Here is a 22510-nt window from a genome sequence, read left to right on the forward strand (position 1 = left end):
TAGTTAAAAAAAGGGAGTTATTTGAGAATTCCATAGTCACATTTATGATATGAAACATTATTCTGGAATCTGTCTATTTGAGTCTCAAACGCATATCTGTATTCACTTATGTTAAAATGCACCACTACATATCAGCTGGCTTTGTTTTAAGTTGTTAATGTTTTAAATTAGGATATCTGTATTACAGAGGTTTAGGATGATTTCTGTACATCTTACATGTACTATTGCTAAGCAGTTGGAGATTGACTGTAGTTAACTGAAACAACCATTTTATAGTTTGTTCTGTAAATGGGTTCCCAGTTTAGTCTTTCAGGGCAAAGTGCTCATTGTTTTATTTTAACTCTTCCATCTGTAGATCACTCATCTTAGAGTGCCCAATTCTTAAATGGTCAAGCTTGCATGTAGATTTTGTCTCCTCTTCCTGAAGTTCACATCATTTCTATCCATCACTTTCATTTTGCCTGAAAATGTTACTTTCCAGCTAGTGTTTACCCCTGAAGGCACAGTCTGTTATGTGACATTAGAGAGACATTCTGCCCTTTCTTTAATTTATCACTGCTTAAGCAATTCAGTTCTTTTGAAGATATAAAAAAAAGTACAGTGCTCAATTGCTGTTATGGGACACACCACTTTTAGGGCTTGTGCACACCAGTGTCACCATATCTCTACTGTTCTGTTCTAAAGATCAGATAGATCTATGGAGATATGTCAGGTCAGTGCAAACTTTTGACTTGGTAAGGTGGATGACATGCATGGATGGTTTTCTACATTCCCCTGTACCTCTTTCATCTTCTTCATTTGTGTAGATAGTTGTGTCCACTGCTTTAAAACCTCTCCATAGAGATTAATGACCTGTGAGCTTCTGGGGAGATGAACTAAACTGGTTTATTGTGCGGTTTGCAAACTGCATCCGAAGTGCAGCGATTTACAAGCCCTTAAACTGCATCCAGTTTTCCTTTCAAGTTTTCTAATGTTGAGTGACTGGCTATGTACTGTGACTAACTTGACAGGCCAGTTTGGTGCCACCCCACTAGGCTCATTTTTATTATTAAATTGTAATAAATAATGTTAAAAAATCCTTACTTGTGTTAACTGAAAGCCCAGCCTTCTCAGCATCGGCCTCTGCCCTCTAGGCCAGTATTGGCTAACCTGTGACACTCCAGGTGTTGTGAAACTAGCGTGCTTTGCCAATTTATAGCAGCTTATTGCTGGAAGAGTATGCTGGGACTTGTAGTTTCACAACACCTGGAGTGTCACAGGTTAGCCAACACTGCCCCAGTTCTGAATAAATTATTGGGCCTTCTCACCTACAGAGTACTGATGCATTGCTGTCTAGTACTGGGAACCTCCTGGCACCCCTGGCCATTGGGTGCCAGGGTAAAAATGTCAAAATTTAATGCTACTTATTGTGCCACTTCAAGTGCCAGCATGCATGGACAGCCCATGGGTGTTATCAAAAATGCCCCCAATGAAATTATAATATTTGGCTATCTTGGATTGTCTGAGTGGTCTAAGATACTGTTATTTCGCCTGTCACAACTATATCTATTCTTTTATTTTCTTATACTATAATTTTTGACTACTCTGAGGCAGTTTGCCATGTCGTTCGACAGATAGACACTTTATAAATGGGACGGTTTGTTTCCCAGCAAGGTTTCGAACCCAGAAAAGCAGTTTGAGGCCTTGCAGTTTTGTTTTATGTGCTTTGAATTGCAGTTTTGCCTTTAGCAAGTCGCACAGTGTCTCTTCAATTCGAATTACATTTTTTGATTACATTTTTAAAGACTGTGCTTTGAGAACTGTTTTAATAAGCAAATGTATTCATAAATATAGATGTTGCCAAGTATTATACATTTTGTAATTCTGATTCTTTTAAACATTTCATGCGCATGCAAATTAGTACAAACGCTATATTTTTTTTTATTTAAAAAAAACAAAAGATTCATACTTTAAAATATCCTTCCAGTTGCCCAGTACTAATCATTTCTTCTACAGATGACCGATTCATTTTGAAACAGATGCCTCGCCTGGAAGTGCAGTCGTTTCTTGACTTTGCGCCACACTATTTCACTTACATCACAAATGCTGTGCAAATGAAGGTATGGGTACTATGTGAAAGGCCACAAATATCTGAAAATGTAAGATGTAAATTGAGAAGTATTGATGTGTGCTCAAGGAATATTTGTTGGGCTAGGGGCATTTAAGCACTTTGAGCTGCTGTATATCTTTTCCCAATGTAAGTGATTATCTCCTGTTACAGAAATATTAGTATGTTTGGTAAATCCTGAGTTCAATACATGGGCATGTAAAGTATCCTTGAGCCACTAGTCTAAATGTTGCTTTTTTTTTTTCTATTTTTTTTTTTGGATGTATAGGTGTGTGTGTGTGTATGTATATGTGTTTATATAGATAGATAAAGCACACCAATTTTCTCAGATATATATTTTTAGCATAGGAAAAAGTACTATACATGACTTGTGATCTGATGTCCATACCAATGTGTCTTTACTTTTTTTTTTTTCATCCTTCTGGGGATACTGGAACATTGAGGTATAGAGGCTAAACACTGGAGTTTTGGCAGTTTAAATTTGGCTCTACATCCCAACAGCCTGCTGGGAACATTTTTTTAAAATGCCTATAGGAGTTGTGCGCTACTTTCTATGGCTGCTATTAGCAGCTGTAAATTTGAAATATTTAGTTAATTCTTTTTTTTCTTTTTTTAATTTATTTTACTACATATCCACTTCTACGAGAACCTCCACAGTCATAGCATCCCACTTACATTGTATGACTGGGAGAGACCAGGTCACTGTCGCTACATGTAATGATTGGGATCCCCGATTTTTCAGCACCATTGGTTACCAGACTGCACAATGGAGACGTGGCTTGAAGGTAAGTGGCTCCCCTCTCTTCCTGCAGGAGAAGGGAGTTGCAAGTGTTTGGACCTTCAGAGGAGGGAGTGGTGCATGATCCCCGACATCAGGGAGGGGGAGTCAGGTGGGGGCTGTCATGGCAGCCGCCTATTAGGCACAAGGGAAGCTGTGGGGGGCCATCCTTCTGCATGGCAGTCATCCCTTTGGTGCTGGGCTGTGGGAGACGTACGAGGTATGTCTATTAAATAACGAGACTGCGATTCCACCTAGTTAACAAAGCAGTCAAAACCGGTTATAACTGCATACATAGTAACCTTGAACCGGTCTGAACCTGCATGACAAGCTGCAACACTGTTGATTGTGAGTCGCCATTTAGTATGGTTGTGTTTTCTGTAGAGTGACGAAAAAATGCTAAGTTTAAATTTGAACAACGTGTCAATTTGACATTTTTAGTAAAATTGCACAAAACACCAACAGAATGTTTTTAAATGCTTACTACGGCCTATGGGAATGACTGCCTTTCTCGTGCGCGTGTGTTTGAGTGGCACAAGACATTAAGCGAGAGACATGAGAATGTCGAAGATGATGAACGCCCTGGACGACCTTGCACTTCAAGAACCAAAGAAAATGTAGACAAAAACAGTCAGTTTGTTCAAAAAGACCGAAATTTTGCGTGAGGATCTTGACATGACGAAAGTTTGTGCAAAGATGGTCCCAAGGGTTCTCACACCAGAGCAAAAAGAATGTCGCTAGGAATGTTGTGTTGACATTCTGCAGCAACTTGACACAGATCCAAACCTGTTTCATAAAGTAATCACTTGTGATGAGACCTGAATCTTCCAGTACGATCCTGAAACCAAAAGACAGTCAATGCACTGGAAAACACCAGGACAATGCACCAAGAATGAAAAAAGCTTGTCAAAGCAAGTCAAAATTCAAAGCAATGCTCATTGTTTTTTTCGATATCAAGGGTGTAATTTTGGAAAAATGGGTTCCAGAAGGCACAACAGTTAATCAGCATTATTATAAGGAAGTTTTGCAAAAGCTGAGAGAAAGAGTCAGAAATAAACGGCCGCAACTGTGGAAAAATGGTTTTTCTTCACCAGGACAATGCGCCTGCTCACACAGCACTTTCTGTGAAGCAGTTTTTGACCGACAAACACATTACTACACTTGAACATCCTCCATATTCGCCCGATTTAGCACCTTGCGATTTTTATATTTTCCCAAAAGTTAAATCAGTGCTTAAAGGGACACATTTTGAGTCAGTTGATGCTGTAAAGAAGAAAACGGCAGATATGTTGAAACAAGTGACAGAAATTGATTTGCTCCATGCCTTTGACCAGTGGAAAACAAGACTACAGCGATGTGCAAATGGGGAGTATATTGTAGGGTACAAACATTAAATTTGTAATACCAATACATAAAGGTGAGTTATTTAATCAGTCTCGTTATTTAATAGTCTTATCTTGTACTATTCTAAGTCAAAGACCACTATAAGAGAAACCATAGCAACCTTCTACCCTTTTAGTCTGCAGGAAAGTAGTCTGTGAGGAGTGTATATAGTGTCTTGAGATTTTCAGAGTCTGTTCTGGGCTTTGTGTATGTTTTGCAGTTTCTTATCCACCTTTGGATAGTGCACTGCAGCTGTCTGTATCTTCCCCCAACCTATCTGTTATGTCTGGTAAGGGGAGTACATCCAAAGCTGTGTGGAAGTTGGACATTAACAAAGGATTTTGCCTGCTCCATGTGTCACTCCAAATTGTCTAGTGTTCACTCTGGAGGCATGCCTTATGCACAGCATGTGACAGAGGACCAGCAACCATGCTTGGCTGTTGCGGCTCACTTTGACATGGCAGAGTCTGGACAAGATCCTAGGCCCAGTTTTTTGTGGCTCATAAACAGCTTGCTACACTTTCCAGCAAGCTAAGCAGGGAACTTTTGAGGAGCGAATCTTTCCATTTAGGCCATTTGACCAGGGACCTTTGGGCTTCTCACCTGCAGTACCAGATAAGCCAGCTTGGGATCAATGCCTGGCGAAGTTGCTTCAGGATTTTATTTAAGGTTTTATGTTCCTTGGGAAAGGTCGTGGAAACTGCCATAACTTCTAGAGTGCGTAGGCAACAGTTTCCAGCATGGATATGGTTACATGGAAGTCTCTGCCTAAGGTAGATACTTCTTTAGCATGTCTGTCTAAGACCACTACCACTACAATTAAGAATGCTGTTGCCTCTAAGGTAGCGGTTACTTATGTCCCCAACCAGTGCTTTGCGTGGGTGGACTTGAGACCCACTTCACTGGGGTCCCTTCCATGGCATCACTTTGGGGCCTTTCTAATATAGACAGACCACCAGCGGCCTCCTCTCTCCAATCTTTCAAATTTTGTTTGTCCCTGTGGGACTCTTGCCTGGTCAAATATAAATTGTTCTCCCTCATTTCACCTCTGACTCCCCTCTGGGGCAATCCACACTTTCCTCCTGGTAACTCGACACAGCAATATAAACACTGGATATGTGCGGGAATACGTGTGGTCTCGGACCTGGCAATCGAACTTGGGCTTCCATGTCCAATCTTTACCACAGGTTTGAACCTTTTCGCCCGCTTTTCTTTGAATACTTCCAGGTCCGACACTTCGCCATGTCCTTGCCCTCCCCTGATGCTCTCCAGACCCTTACTTTCTTTGAGCATATTTCCACTCACCAAATGGATGATCTCCAAGAACTATAATTGGCTTATAGAATATACTTTTGACACACCAGGCTGGCATGAGCGGGAATGGGAAAATGACCTGGGACCTCTTCCAGATGACTCTGTGTCAGAACAACAGATAAAAAAGGACTCCTGGTCATTTCTTCTCTCCCGCCCTATACCTGATGAGAGCGTGTCTTCTAACAAGTGTATCTCCCATATCTTAGCAGCTGCTAAATCCCTAATAGCAAAGCATTGGAAAGACCCTAATGCTCCCTCCATGCAGGAACTACGGTCTTGCATTTGGCATGTCGCAAGCATGGAGAGTATAACGTACTACCTCCACGATAAATCATATAATTTCGACAAGGTGTGGGCCCCGTGGTATTCACTAGAAAGCCGTAGCCCCCCCCCCCCCCCCCGCAGTTGGAATATAGTTTTCGGGCCACCTCCGGATCCTCTGGGCTGGGTACAGCGCGCTGTTGTCTATTTAATCGCTTGGTGTAGTTCTTCCTAGCAACGTTCCATGTATATTAGCAATATCGTTACTAGTATTTGTGCCTTTCTACCTCCCTCCCACCCCTTCTCCCTCTTTCCCCCTTTCCTCTTCCCCCTTTCCTCTTCCCCCTTTCCTCTTCCCCCTTTCCTCTTCCCCCTTTCCTCATTGCTATAATGTATAAAACAAAGATGAGATACCTTGTATATTAACACCCTTATGTTCAATATGTTGTTTCAATTTTTTCAGTTGTTTCCTCTTTAAATAAAGAGTTAAAAAAAAGAAAAAAAAGAATGCTGTTGCCTTACATGATAGCATGGATCGGAAGATCAAGCCCACTCTTAAATCCATTTATACTGCAGTGTGGCCTTACTTTTTAGCTTTGGCTTGGATCATTAAGGCGATCATAACAGTTAGCAGAGCCCTCATCGACTTTTCTAACTTTGGTGGTGCACATCTGTAAGGCGTCCAAAAGGACTCTGGAGTCCCTATACTTCTCTGGGAATGTCCTTAGCAACGCCTGGCAATGGGAGAAAAGAGTTCCTTTCTACCTATCAATGTCCCTCGAGGTAAGGGTCCTAGGATTTGCTCCTTTCATTCCTCAGATTGGAATCCATCTGTTAATCTTCCAGGACCTGTGGTTCAATTCCACTTCGGAAGCCTGGCTTAGAAGAATTGTGAGTTGGAGATAATTCATAGGTCTCCTGAAATCTGCCTCCCAGATAATTTTTCACTACCAATCTTGCCGGAGACAAGAGAAAATCTTTTTTTTTTCTTTACAGGAAGCCATTCAGTCCTTGATCTCCACAGGGGCAGTCATTCCAGTCCTAGAAGGGGTTGGGTTTCTTGACCTAGTCTCTAAACATCCAGCTTCAGGTGGACAGGTTCAAGATGGAGTCATTGAGGTCTGTCATAATTGGCATGGAACAGAACAAGTTCATGGTGTGCATGGACATCAGGAATGCGTGCTTGCATGTTACGATCTGGGAAGGACCCCAGCACATTTTCATATTTATTTATTTTAATTTCTTGCTCATCATTTTCAATTGCAGGCTTTAACTTTCTGAGAGGGTGTTCACAAAGATCATGGTAGTGATGGCTGTCATTCCCTACCTGGTAGATCTGCTGATCAAGGCAGAATCCCCAACTTTGCTGCAAGCCCATGTACGGGAGACGCCCTAGACCTTAGGATCTCGTGGTCAGCAAAGTTGTGGAATGCACACGTCTCAGCATGACAGTGGGCCTATTGTGGCGTCTAAGATGGGATCTATTAAACCGGAGCATTTAATTCACCGGGGTGTAGCTTGGCTTGCTTTAACATCATTGCTGTTGAAGCAATGCTCTCTTAAAGTGTAAGGTTAAGGTTCTCTTAGAGTGTGTGGTTCATACCAACACTACAAAGCTATTTTCAGCATGGAATTACCACAGGTTGTGGAAGACTTGCATCTTCTAGTGTGAAAGGAGGGGTTTTTCTACCTGGTTTTGGTGATGTTAAAGTACCTTATCTGGAAGATAACTTCTCTCTTAGCCATTTTATTTAGAGCTCGTGACTGTCTTGTAGGTCTCCATATCTTATTTTTCATGAAGGCGGGGTTTTTTTTTTTCGGACTAAACTATTTTTTCAACCCAAATTGGTCTCTCAAGTTCAACCTAAATCAAGACATTGTGATTACAGTCTTGTTCTATGGTTAGTTCCCAGAAGATGAGGGCTCTCTTCACTATCTGGATGTTCTCAGGGAGGATGACCTTTCGGTCCTCTATGATGCCTACAGGAGAGTTTGGCTGACATCTAAGCAGACCACTGCTAGGTGGATTTCTTCAGTAATTTGTCAGAATTACATGACAGTAATTTGCAAATTCTACCAGATTGATAAGTATTTCCTTGGCAGCGCAGCAGAGGGCTTTGCCTGAGTTGCTGTGCCTGGCGACCCCCTGGTCTATGGTCAACACATTCATAAAGTTTTACAAATTAAACATATTTGCAAACAAGAGGTCAGTAGAGGCCAGAAGGTGCTTTGCAATGCAACTTTTCATTGTAACACTGTAGGGGCAGCTTTGTGATATCCACAATGTTCCCCATATGAATGAAAACGAAAAAGGGATTTTTGTATTTACATTAAATCCTTTTCTCTGAGTTCATTGTGGAACACTGGAAGTCTTATCTTTTGCACTATTTTTGTTTTTCATTATTTTTCTCCAATTTTAAAGTCTTTAACAGTTGTTGTTGTTGTTGTTGTTGAAGAACCTTGATCTTTCTCACATTCAATTCATCCTTTGTTCTGTCCTTTGGGACTTTGTTAAACAAAATTAAAAAAAAATACTGAAGTTCCCAGCAGATTGCAGGGATTGTAGAGGTGGAAGAGTTTGAGGCTTCTAGAGACAAATTTAAAGTTCAAGGGCTGAGCCCTCTATCACAGTGTTCCAGTATTCCCCCAATAGACTCGGAGAAAAGGATTTATCAAAGTATAAAATCCCTTTTATTGATATAGAATGTGTGCTCATTCTTCGTATAGTCATATAGTTTTCCTTTTGAGTGCTTTATTTTTTTGAATGGACACTCGTTATTAGTAATTAAGAATTGAAGCTTTGCGATCATACACTATAGTTGTTTGGCCATAGATGGTTTCCTACACAATAACGATACTTCATAACTACAGAAAACCTGCACCAAGCTTTTAGACTAGCCCTGGTCCTTTTAACCCATAGTCATTTTCATGTAATGGTTAGAAAGTCATGCATTGAAATTCAATGAGTGTCCTTTATCAGAGTAGCTATCCCTAGAGCTGTACACCTGATTTTTCCTGTCACACAGTAAAATGACTTACTGTTTCTTTTCAACATGCTAGGCATGACACATAGATCATATAGAAATAAAGCAAACTCTAAAAGGAATTTATTGTTAACTGACTTTAGCTTTACTCCATCTGATTTACTATAATAACGGGTCAGATTATTAGAGACCTGTGTCGTATAGCGAAGTGTATGCATGGTCCCATGACAGTATCTCCATAGCGTCTCATTCTACCAATAACAGACGCTGATTATATGTCTATAATTATTTTGGTTAAATTATACCTTACCCGGTAATGAATTGGATTAACCACACAACGATCTACCTGTTATCTAGTTCTTTACTATAGAGACTGCTCTAATCTATTCAACTGTTCTCAGGTTACCTTGTATTATTAACACAATATAAGCACTGTTATATGATAACTAACATCCTTCTCAGAACAATTTGTAGAAACTCTAAAATAAGGAGAAGGCTAATCGATAAACTGAGACATTAGTAGATAAAGTAAAACAATCAGTGTATAAGAACTGTAACAATACTTTACTCATATTGATAATTTCTCATAACTAAATCTACACCTCAACTAATAATTATGATGAAAATATCAGTGTATTCAGTGATTTTTAGTTATTACAGCTTTTGTATCACATTGTCACATCACATTATTAGTTCGGATTTTTTATTCATAAACTTTGAAGTAAATGTAATATTGATTTTAACATTAAGAGTGAACCATTCTTTTTGTAAACTGGGAATGTTATTGACTGTATGTGCACTACCAAAATAAACCTCTATAATAAATACTTACCTGACATCTTCATCCTGTCTCTGATGTAATTCAGTGCTAGTTAATAGCGGAACAGATATCGGGAGCAATCTTTTTTAATCTTGATGGGTTTTAAAACCGCCTTACCATGACATGTAATTTGAGATTTCAGCCTCCAAACCGCAAGATAGTAATTCCCTTTTTAGAATTTATTAGTTGACTTTTCATTTTCAGGTGACCTATTAAATGTGAATCAATAAACTCTGCATACACCCGTTTCCTTGTAATGAAGATAACAAGGGCCATAAGTTTCTGCTATTTCAAATGGTTTTCTTTAACTGCCCGTTCTTGACATTTATTTCTTAGGGTTTTTTTCTAGTTGCGGCCAATATTGATCTGTTTTTCTTCTGCCTCTTCAGAGACCAACAGCATTGGCTAAGATTCTAGGGGTATACAGAATTGGTTACAAAAATTCTCAGAACAACACGGAGAAGAAGCTGGATCTACTGGTCATGGAAAATCTTTTTTATGGCAGAAAGATGGCACAGGTAATATATAAGATAGTTGAAAATGTATACAAGTTATAAAAATCATATATACTGTTTTAATGCAGATTATTATTGACACAGTGATAAGTACGTTTTATTAGAAGTAGAAAATAGCATGTTTTTATGTTTGGCTGGATTAGGTTTTTGACCTTAAGGGGTCCTTGAGAAACCGAAATGTCAAAACGGATACAGGAAAGGAGAGTTGTGATGTTGTCCTGCTGGATGAAAACTTGCTGAAGATGGTGCGTGACAACCCCTTATACATCCGATCACACTGCAAATCTGTCCTTCGAGCCTCCATACACAGTGACTCACATTTCCTGTCCAGCCACCTCATCATTGACTACTCTCTATTAGTGGGGCGTGATGATACCACAGATGAGCTGGTTGTTGGGATTATTGGTGAGTAACTATTTGTGCAGTGCAGTTTTTTCCATTTTTGATAAGTGTATGTTTTTAAACAATGTGCTTTCCTGTACATGTACAATAATACTTAAGTTCCCCAGCAAGTTGCACGGTTGTAGAGGTGGAGGAGTTTGACACTTAGATTTAAAGCTCCAGCACTGATCCTTTTATATCAGTGCTACAGTATCCCTCCAATGGAAGGATTTAACAGTGAAGGTTTTAGTTTAAATAAATTATGTGCTTAACTCTACATGTGCCAATTAATTTTTATTAATATTTTGTTCTGGATTTAGTGTTATTCTATTCTACAAAATGTGTATGTATACATTATTCAGCAAATATTATTCATTTGCATTATTTGTGAGCAGGAAAATCTTTACCCTAATGTCAGTCTGATACATAAATGCTGCTGCATAATGCTTTAGTCAGTTGTTGTGCACCCTCATATTTGACACATACTTTGCATGAACCCTTGCTTATGTGTTTTAATGTAATTTTTCTTATATTAATTCCTAAAGTACTAAGAATGTGACTTTCACATTGTTGAAAACTAATGTCTGTAATGGCAACAACATGAGTTTTTGGGTTATTTTGTTTATTTTTGGTGCTGGAGCTTTTGTTGCTAAGAATGATGGAAGCTTTTGGGCTTCCCCCTCATCTGTCCTAGCTTGCCAGTGTTCAATTTTGTATTGCAGGAAGCACTCACTGTATTCATTAAGTGCTGCTGCTTTCTTTGCTAACTTGGGTAGATCGCTACCATAGATATGGTGAAAAACTATTGTCGAATCTAATTCAGATTGTTCACCTATAAGTGTCAGTTTATCAGTTATGAGCTCATCAGCTGGAGAGAATTAAATACACTGCATGGTTTGCGTGTACAATTAGCTCTGCTTTATTAGTTACAAGTCCATATCTATATAGCAAAAATCACGTATTACAGAAAACTACGCCCCAAAAGGTTTTAACCACTCATGCTCCCTTTACACAGATGTTACTACATTCTCTCATTTCCACACAGGAATACTCCTCAGGGGGAAATTGGCTTATCTCCTGTCTACTTTGTCCAAGGTTATAAGCACAGTCTCCTGCAAACAATGAATTACTCCTACAAACCAGCTGCATCTAATCAGTCTTTAAGCTATAACAGAACAAAATGGTTATAAAGCAACAAGATGGCGTCAGCTTAGCAAAATCACATTTCTCACTATTGAAAAAATATATATTGTTAAATGGTACAAAAAGTAGAGCCATCATCAGAAATCCCTACAGCTAGATTAACACCCACCTCTCATTCAAAGGAGTACAATACTGGGTTCTCTCTTGTTACTAGTATACAAACATGAGCCTAGTTTGCTTCGTATAGTAGTCAAACTTCTGTCTGTCCATTCTGGTCAATAGTAATCAACAGAGTAGATTTTTTGGCATTTGTGCAGTGCGAACCCTAATCTAATGGCTAGTATACGACCAGACCTCCAATTTTAAAGATAGTATGCAATACAGTCTGGTGCCTAGTGGTGTAAAGTAGGCTCTTTCACCTCCTGTCTGGTAGTTAGCGTGTAAAGTACACTTACAAGAGTGATGTACTCACTGTTTTCCCTGGGACTTGATCTGCTGCTAGCTCATTGTTAGGTTGGAAGAGCCACTGGGTTCTGACAGTGAAATTTACCAAATGGTTTACGGCACTATGATTATTGTTGGACAGGAAACTCTTTGTACAGTGAAACATTGTTGTTTGCCAGAATCCACTTTCTAAGCAATTTTCCAAAGCCAGCCAGGAATGGTCACTGACAGCTGCCAGCAGCTTTTACCCCTAGCCTAGCAACGAGCAAGCAGCACTCTCTTGGTTTATACACCTGGACCTTTCCCACCACTGGTCTCCTCTTACCTTGGCTTCCCCACATACTACCATATCAGCATCCCTGAACACCAAGACTGTCTTTTGGATTTTAATGTTAGGTTTTTCTCATGGTGTGTCTTAAAATTTTAGTTTTTAAGCTCTATTGTGTTTGGCGACTCTGTTAATCATAAGTGTTGAAGCAGGTAAAAACAAGACAAAATTAGAAAAATTTAATTTGTTGCACATATTGAACAAAAAATGAGAAAACATATTTCCCTTTATTAATGACAACATAACATTTGACAAGATGTGAAATTCAGTTAGTGAGGTATAAATGGAAAGCTGACCTTAGACTGAACAAAATTGTAATTGCACTCATAAAAACTATAATAATAGAAGTGAAGACATACGTCCCAACAGTTTTGTGTCTGATTTTCCCATTAAACACAGTACATAAATATTCTCTATTGAATCATTTTGGATTTACATTTTTCTTAAAACACGTCCCATGAAGTGCTTTTATATAAGCATCAAACATCATACTGCGGATATTTTGCAATAAATAGCCATATTATCTCCCCAAGATGATTGGAGTATAAAACTTAAGCTCTTTACCACACACTGATCCTATTTTGTCAAGGAGATTTTTGCAGAATTGAGTTTGAATGGGAAAAGACTGGGCCCCTAAAATAATTTGCTACTGTACTTAGTATGTAAATAGTAAAGTGTTAATGGGAATAATAACTATAATATTTATCAAAATACTGCATATTGACCTGGCTCTCTAGTGAGGAAATATTCCCAAACCTCTGGTTCTCATACTAACAAAGGAAACTGAGGGGGAAATAATACAATTTCAAGCAAGCCACTCTCAACTTCAGGAAATGAGGGGCGCCTGGTGTACAATCCCTCTCCCATTTGCTGTACATAGGGGCATTCCTAATTGAAGAAAACACTACTAAAAGTGGAGATATTCGTAAAATGTTAAACGGCAGTCAGAAAGTAACATTATTATGTGTGTATATATAATAAATTATTATTGTGTTAGCATCAAAGAATTATTAATTTATAAATCTTTAATATTTCTGAAGACTGCAACAATAACAGCATATTATTTACTTCACTCTTGCACATCACCATCTCACACCAGATACATGATGAGGAAAGACTTGGAGAGCTGAACATGTACAGCATAAATGTAATATGATAGAAATCTTCAAATATAACAGGTATAAAGTGCAGGAAGATGGTATTTTTAAAATAGAATAATTTCTATAAGTTGGGGAGACTTTGAAATTAGAGTGAGGAAGAGTGAAAGGTATCATAAGGAGGAACTTTTTTTTTATTAAAAAATTATAGGTATAAAATTTGATAAATTTGCAAACTAATTTTAGAAAAAGTTTCATGTATTTTTGTCCTCAAAATCTTTTTTTTTTTCATTGGGACTATTGTAAAGCTGTATAGTAATTAATTTTGTGATACACATTAAGACAGTGGCTTTTAACAAGTCTTTAGGTTTCCAGGGTATTTCCAGTGGCAAATTACCAGATTAACAAACCTAAAGTTATTTATGTAGAAATAAATTAGGATTGTTTTGAAGAGAAAGATGAAGATTTGGTCCACCACCTTAATTTTTCAAATTATGAAATGGTTCTAAACTGCTGTTACCTCATTTCATAACATGCAAACCAACGCACAGGTGCACACATTAGGCGCTAAAACTATACTAAACACAACTGATATCAAATGTGTATGAAACTCTGAAATTTTATTATGTAATTCTGTAATATTACTTCTGGAATAAAAATAAGGTTCTTAAGTGCGCATTTTGATCAAATTGTCGATGTCTGTCTACTAGGACTAAGGGATCTCCTTAAGGTGGGTACCCACACTAAGTTCCTTTCTTTAACTGCCCTTCTCCCTCTGCAACTATTGCCTACTTCATACTACCAATATTAGGTAGGAACCAGGCTATATTACCCATAATAAAAACACCTATGGATAGGTGGGTGGTATGCTGGGTCAAAATGAAGGAAGTCACAACTTTTAAAATTATACAAAAAGTATTACAAAATGTATGAAACCAGCTACACTGCTGCGAAAGACTACATAACATACATTCCATAGCGCAGGTGCACACATTAAGCACAAAAACACACAAACCTCAAGAACAGATGCATAGAATAAAAACTTGTACATCTATGTTATAATTTCCCCCACTCTTACTGCTTATATGCTATCTAAATGGAATTCTCTTTGGTCACACACAGGGCCTGTACGAACATTAGGTCACATAGAATGTCAACGTTCAGGGCGCACCTTAAAGATACGAGTGACATCATGTCGCTCATATGTTGTTGTTTATTTTTTCTGTCACACCTGCTTTGAGCGCCGGCTGACCTGGGGATTAAAATTAAACACACACCCCTTCCTCTTTGGCTGATTGGGAAGAGAGGGTATATTTGATTATTTAACGTAACTTCTGTGTACCCTACATGCTTCTTACCTGGGCTGAGCTGCTGGGTTCTGTTCTATGCTGTGAAGTGGGAAGAGAAAATATGGGTTTGTACCTCATTTTTTTAAAATTAAACCTGTAATTGGATTTCTAAATATATATGGGGTGAGTAGAAATTGGCAGAAATGTGAGATTTCATTATTCTGAATTAATCTGATCTGAATAGTGTGCGCTTTAAACCATACAAATTTTTCATTATGCATTAAAGTGTTCCACTTCACAATTATAAATGAGAACAAACACATATCTGACTGGAATCCCAAGTGAATGTTAAGTTGATTGTTGAGAATTGTTCAATAGAACTATATGACAAGTAGCACAGATTTATTTTTTATTTGGTAAGCAAAATCCATTTTATATACTCCAGACAATTCTTAGGTTGTAAGGTTTATTGATGAGCTTAAAGTAGTGGAATCCTCTGAGCAACTAACTTTTCTTGTTACAATGCATTTTGTGTTAAAGCCATAACCTGGAGATATTGTCATATGTTTTTTAAATAAAAGCTTTTATGTCTTGTAAATTCTAATATAGCACAACTGCATTATGGAAATGGGATGCATGCAATTTTATGCATAGAACATTGTATACTAGTTGATCAAGCTGTATTCATTGCATAGATTGAGAAACCACCTTGATGTCATGACAGATCCCCTCACCATACTAAAGGGATCTATGTAGAGAATATGGTAGCAGACTTTAAATTTCAACAAATGGATTAAAACAATGGAAAATAAATTCTTACTATCCATTTACAGATTATATCCGAACATTTACATGGGATAAAAAGCTTGAAATGGTGGTCAAGTCTACTGGTATCTTGGGTGGCCAAGGTAAGTTGACTAATGTTTTCTTTTTCTTGTGGCAGCATTTATTTTTCGAACATGACATTCAGGCTTGAACATGTATTACCATAATATTATTATTAATAAATCTATGTATCCCAATCATATTGTTTAGTGCTTTCCTGAGAATTATTAGTCATTCACCTCAGTCCCTGTCTCATTGGAGCTTACAGTCTAAATTCTCTACCACAGCGCACACACCTGTCAATTAAGGTCTGTATGTTAGCTGCTTTGGGCTCTGGGAGGAAATCAGAGCACATAGAGGAAAACGGCAGAAATATGAGGAGAACATACAAACTCCACACCGATTATCAAAGCCATGGCCCTAGTGCTGGAAGGCAGTAGTGCTAACCATAACAGCCAGTGAGGACTGCAGTCATTGAACTAACAGTCAAGTGCAAAAGTGGTTTTAGAAGAGAGATTTCTGATCACTTCATGTTTTACTTTTGAAGTGAAACTTCTTTGCGGGCGCCTAGTGAAAAACTTTCATTCAGATGAAAATGTGTAAAGGAAGGGACGTCATGCACTTCCCCCATGCGCTTGAATCCCTTAGAGCCCTAGAAAATGGCTCTTTCATTGGTTGATAGGCACTATTTCACTTGCCAGTCCCACAATATGCTGTAGTATCAGAATGCACAGTTTAATAACAGATATCTCAAACCCCATGTGTAATCTTGCAGGCAAAGTAGAGAGTGGGCCGTTTATTTTATGGGTGCTCAGTATAACTGTAACCACCTTCCATCCATAATATGAAAATAAAATGTTTAGTTTAAATACTGGTTCCCTTATTTTTTTGCTGATGGGAGAGAAATTGGTGGAATCATGGATGGATCCATCCTTCCAGGCATCGTTAGTGCTGACTGAGGGGAAGAGAGGTAATGGTGTGGGTGTGTTTTCATGGCACATGTTGGGTTTATTGATACTGATAGAACAGCATTTGTATGCCAAAAAATAACTGAATATCATTGCCAGACATATGCATCCCTTAATGATGGCAGTGGTTTACTTGTCTTAATTCAGTTGAGCATCTGTTTGAGAATATGTGATGATCTGTTCAAGGTAATGATCCAGCAACAATTAATGTAAAACCTCTATGTACTATGGGACACTTTCATAGGTAAATTAAATATATAATGAAAAATTCTTCCCAATACTTACATTTTTGTGTTAGGTTGTGTTTACTCTGTTAAAATAAAGCTAGTATCTATCTATGGGGTTCATTATATTCATACTGGTCCACAAGGTCCCTGAAGACTCCAACAATCCTGCATATAACTTTCACTCACCTGATTCAAAAGTGTAGTATGTAATGGCCCTTCCTTTTGACTTTCCAGTGCATTTACACTAGGAGAAGTGGAAATAAGTGTAAATAAATACAGATTTAATGGTAGTCCTCCTCGTGCCGCCTAATTGATGCATGTGGGGAGTGAAGGTTAACCCGTCTTGCCCAATCCCACAGAAGAGCTACTGTAGCACAAATTGCTGAAGAAATTAATGTTGGCTTTGATAGGAAGGTGTCAGAACACACAGTGCATTGCAGCTACTGTTTATGGGACTGCATAGCCGCAGATCATTTAGGGTGCCGATGCTGACCCCTGCCCACCACTGAAAGCACCTACAATGGACACATTAGTGCCAGAACTGGATCAAGGAGCAATGGAAGGAGATGGCCTGGTCTGAGGAATCGTGTTTTCTTGTACATCATGTGGACAGCCGGGTGCATGTACAACATTTAGCTGTGGAAGAGGTGTCACTTGGATGCACTATGGGAAGAAGGCAAGCTGGCGGAGGCAGTGTACCAAAACATTGTTGCAGACAACAGTGTTCCCTGATGACTGTGGCCTCTTTTAGCTTGATAATGTGCCCTGCCACAGAGCAAAAATTAATCAGGAATGGTTTGAGGAACATGACAAAGCGTTCAATGTTTTGACATGGCCTCCAAGTTCCACAGATCTCAATCCGATCGCCATCTGTGTGAGTTGCTGGAAAAATAAGTCTGAGTCATGAAGCACCCCACTTCGCAACTTACAGGAGTTGAAGGATCTGCTAACGTTTTGGTGCCAGATACCACAGGACAGCTTCAGAGGCTTTTGTGCAGTCTATGTCTCTATGGGTCAGAGTTGGTTTGGCGGCACTAGGGGCAACTACAAAATATTAGGCAGATCGTATTAATGTTGTGGCTGATCTGTGTATTTATAAGTGAGCACTTGCTGTATTTAGCAGAATTACCATGATTGAGAAAGGATGGTTGTTTGTCAAACAAATTTTTGTTTAAATAGAAAATTGATTTAAAGTTTGTTGTTTTTTTTTGTTTGGTTTTTTCTTAATTGAAGTTTAGCCACTGTAAATCCATAGGGAAAAGACACAAAAAGCAATAAACGTTTACATTATCAAATGAGAACTACATACATCATTCACTTTATGGATTATACTTCAAGAAATGTGCAGCTAAATAACTTTCCAGGAAAAGTGGCTGCTGTGACGGGTTGGGTACTTTTCCCCCGAGTACCACAAACCCAACAATTAGGATCCCTTCAATGAAAATCCGATTGGCAAAAAAAACTACTGGAATATAAACAGACTTCCCTAAAGTCCGAATCTGCACAATTCCGGTCCATGCATGGTGACAGCAACTCAATCCGCATACACCGCTTTCTTGCAGTTCAGTTACACGTCAGTTAACAGTGCGACCCAGAAAAATGTTAATTTAAAGGCGGCAATGTCGGGACCCCTCAAGTTAACTGTTTCACAGTTCACTTGCGGAAAAAAATGATTACCACCGGCTGTGACACTTCAGTGCTGGCTGTATTTATTCAAAGTTCTCCAGTTTGTTCATCCTTGCAGAATGGACCGTTAACCAGATGAGGTAGGGGGCTAAAAGGGATCCAAGAGACTGGACCCCACCATTTATGCTGATTGGAGCAAGACACAAAATATGTGCATGTAATTTTTCCTGTTCATGAATAAAGTAAGCATTTTTTCCTAAGGAGAAAGTGGTTTAAAACGTAAAATGAAGTCACATTCCTGGTTTATACAACTCACATTCACTTTTTTTTTCTTGCTACCTAGGTAAAATGCCAACTGTGGTATCTCCAGAATTGTATCGAACTCGATTCTGTGAAGCAATGGATAAGTATTTCCTTATGGTACCTGACCACTGGACGGGTCTTGGAGGCAATTGCTGATGTGTGGAACACTGCTTTATCTGAAAGTGGCTTTGCCCTTCTAGCACAAAGACTTGGGGTTTTTTTTGGGCAGAGGGAGTTTGTTTTGTTTTTGTTTGTTTTTGTTTGTTTTTGTTTTTTTTTAGAAAATCACGACTTTGATCTTACCTCCAGACTTTTTTCTTTTTTTTATCATAAATTGAAGAGAAACTTTGACTGTGGGACTAGGGATTGTGTACAAATGAGCCTTATTAGGAAAGGAGACCTTGTGTAACTGGATTCCGTTATAGCGCTGTTCTTGCGTAGAACTTCTCTTGAGTAACATGAAGTGTAGTATGGTGACTGCTGTGCAGCCCGTATAGTCCACTCCCTTTTTGCACAGTTACAATATGATCTCCCCCGGAGATCACCATTGTAGAGTGATAAATAATGACGTGTACAGCAGCCTTCATGATTTATTTTATAGATAATATGTGATTCAGAGCTTGAGCTTCAAAACACCACTAGAGAAACTGCTTTTACATTTGTTAAAAGCAAACGCTGTTTATATGTGCGCCTTGTGGCCCCTAGTAGCCACCTATTCCACTCATTAACTTTATGAAAAGTATTTTATTGTTTGTTCATTGTTTTGCAACCAACATACCCAACTCCTACACATCTAAAATGCTCATTAGGTTTGTGGTTCTGAAGTTCTCAAGGACCACTGCTAAACCAACATTTAGGGATTACTTGCCTGTGCTCAAACATAGATAAATGTAAAACCAGGACCATTTCGGCAGTCTGTTTTAATAAGCCAAGCTTTGGCATGATAGAAATGCTCCTATTCTAGACAAAGTTCTGTCGCACTTTGTGTTAACCACAGTAATTTTTTACGTGTAGCTGTCGGATTAAAATGACTACCTCAGTAACAAATTTTCATGTGAACATACTTTATAGGGGGCAACCAAAATAGACTGCATCGTTACCTTGTAGTATGTATTATTAGTTAGTATCTTAAAATAAACACTTGAGAAATTTGTCAGCATAAACTAAGACTAATGCCAAGATTCTACAGAAGACCCATCTTAAAGTATTTCTGACTATTAGTTTTTAATAAAATGTAAAGGTTCATATATTTGCATTTTTTTAATGGGTTGTTTAGATTTTGTGGTTCACTGTAGCATGTGGTTGACTAAATATTCTCATAAATGCTGCAATCTTTTTTGGTTATCTAGCAGAGCTTGAACAAAAAGAGCAATGAATAAAATACAGAAGCTAATATTTCCTAGGCAGTAAATTAAAGAGTGTCCCTAATAGCTAAAGTAAGGTAGGATCTTGTAGTGTAGTTGTGCTTCATAACAACAGATTGACCATTAGCAATAGCTGCAAAGCAGTTTCATTTACGTAAACATTATATTGACCTTCTCATAAGCTGTAGTTTTGCAGTAGATCATTTATATTATATCCGCATTGCCAAAATAAGGTATTCCGTGTCTTCTGTATAGAGCATACATTCTTATAGTCTATAGATGGATTTTTCTTTTTCCTTTGTCTTATGTTTTATTTTTTATTTTTATATTCATGCAGAAAGCATTTTATTTTTGACAGATGATGATGATTTCTTTTGTAGATTCCTAGACCAAAATATAGTTTGCAATACTTGCACAAAACAATTTGAATATAAATGATTACTGTTACATGTGCTATAATTAAAATAATTTCTGTTTAATACACACTTGGTATATGACCTTGTGCTTTATTAATGTTATTGAAGAGGTAGAGCTCACAAATCTATTGGTAGTTGTTTCAGCCGAAGATGCATTACAAAATCAAGAGTGCCTTTATCCAGAGAATGGCAAATTAGCATTTTCATTAGGATGACTATAATATAATGAAGTCACTGCACAGCAATTCTGTCAATTTATGTTAAAGAGCATCACAGTTGTATATCGATACAAATGGATAAATTACAGGTAGAATAAAAAATGAATGATTCTCAGCAGTGTTAGACATTTCTTATTTAATTGTGTTTATTAGAAATATACACAGCAAAGGAAGTCATTCCTGGAAAGGTTTACACGCACACTTAGCTGAAGAACATTTCTTTGTGATGCACAACCCTATCAAGCTCCGGTCACTCAGTGTGTCAGTTCATCTCTAATCAAGCCACACTGCTGTTGTAATACAATGGAATGAGCAAATTTAGTGTTGCATCATCCTGTGTGTCATCACATTGAATAATGCCAAATGCCCCACAGAAATGTTCTCTATCTGCTGACTCATAGTTAGTCCAGCCAGACAACTACAGACTTTTTTGAGGAAGCCACACTGTTAGCATAACCAAACTCAGACTGCCAGCATAAACGATTGGGGGATTAGCAAAATATGAATAGGATCTTGATTCTTGTCATGATTGGGCATATTGAACAGTGTTTACATACTCTGGGACAGTGAAGATACGCAACCCTTGTAGATTATATGAAAATATGTTAAAAACGCAGAAAGAAGCAACAAGGAAAAAGCAATAGTTTTAATAATTTGCTGCAGGAAGGCATATACAAGCTAATAAATCTCTTTAGCGAAAATAGCAGTAGAATCCGTGTTAATTGTGTATTTAAAGGTAATGTCCACTTTGAATATGCAGTCACTGTAAACACTCCCACATCTAAATCTACCAGTCAGGTGGAGGCTCCTTTCTCCATTCCAACCGCAGATCCAATACAATGAGTTGTGGCTAGCAAAAAACATTTCAGAGTCCAAATATTACCTGTGCTATGATTGTATTACAAGTAAAAGCTTAGTCAGACATTGTTTTTTATTGTATATTTGGAGTCTGCCTTTTATGCCTTTGTGATCTGGTGACTTTTGCACATTTTGTGTTCTTTTATATACTTGATTCAAGCTTTTCACTATTTTGTTGGTGTCAGCCAAACCCTGGGACTTGGCATTTAACATATTGTAATAACTTGCATAAGATTAGTACGTCACCATTAGTGTATTATTTTCCAACAGTGCACTGTTTTTGTCTGACACATTTATTGATTTATTACAGAATGTGTGTCAGTGATTACCTTTAATTTTGATTTTGCACCTTTGTATTTGTTTTGTGTGTATTCATGTTCATACATTCTATTAACTGCAAAGCTGTGATCTGGTGTTCTCTGAGATATACAATGATGAGTTTTACCACAAAATGTTCAAGTAGCTTTTATTAAAATACATTCTCAAGCCTCGGTCACTAATTGGGCATGTAGTGCTATAGTGATGTGGCTTGTGTGCTGTTAAAATATCTAACCTGTTTAATGAAGTGATAACTGATCTGTTTAATATGTAAGTAGATCAAATTATCTGTACTTGTTTCTGTCCTGCACTTTTATTAGGCCATACATTGAGATTTTGTTTCTGTATGAAATCTAATTAGTGTTATTTTTTTTTCACCTTACACTTTGGGGTGTGGGTAGGTGTTAGTGTAGAGTCTGTTGCGTAGTTGAATCACGCACTACAGTGTTCCAATCTAATTAAAAGAAATGCAGTTAGTCTTATATACAAGCTGAATACGTATTAGCTAATGTTTTCCCCCAGTGACTTATTTCAGCTCACAGA

At 38.1% G+C, this 22510-nt stretch overlaps 1 protein-coding gene across 3 annotated transcripts in view; it reads left to right on the forward strand.

Annotated features, from left to right (window-relative positions):
- Positions 1-19060, forward strand: part of PIKFYVE (phosphoinositide kinase, FYVE-type zinc finger containing) — a 153398-nt gene extending 134338 nt beyond the window's left edge. For all 3 annotated transcript variants that reach the window (XM_075180242.1, XM_075180243.1, XM_075180245.1), the window contains 5 exons: positions 1996-2099; positions 10037-10165; positions 10306-10567; positions 15678-15752; positions 18834-19060. In XM_075180242.1, the coding sequence (XP_075036343.1) occupies positions 1996-2099; positions 10037-10165; positions 10306-10567; positions 15678-15752; positions 18834-18949 (686 nt within the window). In that variant the 3' untranslated portion in view covers positions 18950-19060. The remainder of the gene's footprint in view (positions 1-1995; positions 2100-10036; positions 10166-10305; positions 10568-15677; positions 15753-18833) is intronic.
- Positions 19061-22510: the final 3450 nt, after the last annotated feature.

This window comes from Mixophyes fleayi, chromosome 7 (genome assembly GCF_038048845.1).
Source record: "Mixophyes fleayi isolate aMixFle1 chromosome 7, aMixFle1.hap1, whole genome shotgun sequence".
NCBI classification, from domain to species: domain Eukaryota; kingdom Metazoa; phylum Chordata; class Amphibia; order Anura; family Limnodynastidae; genus Mixophyes; species Mixophyes fleayi.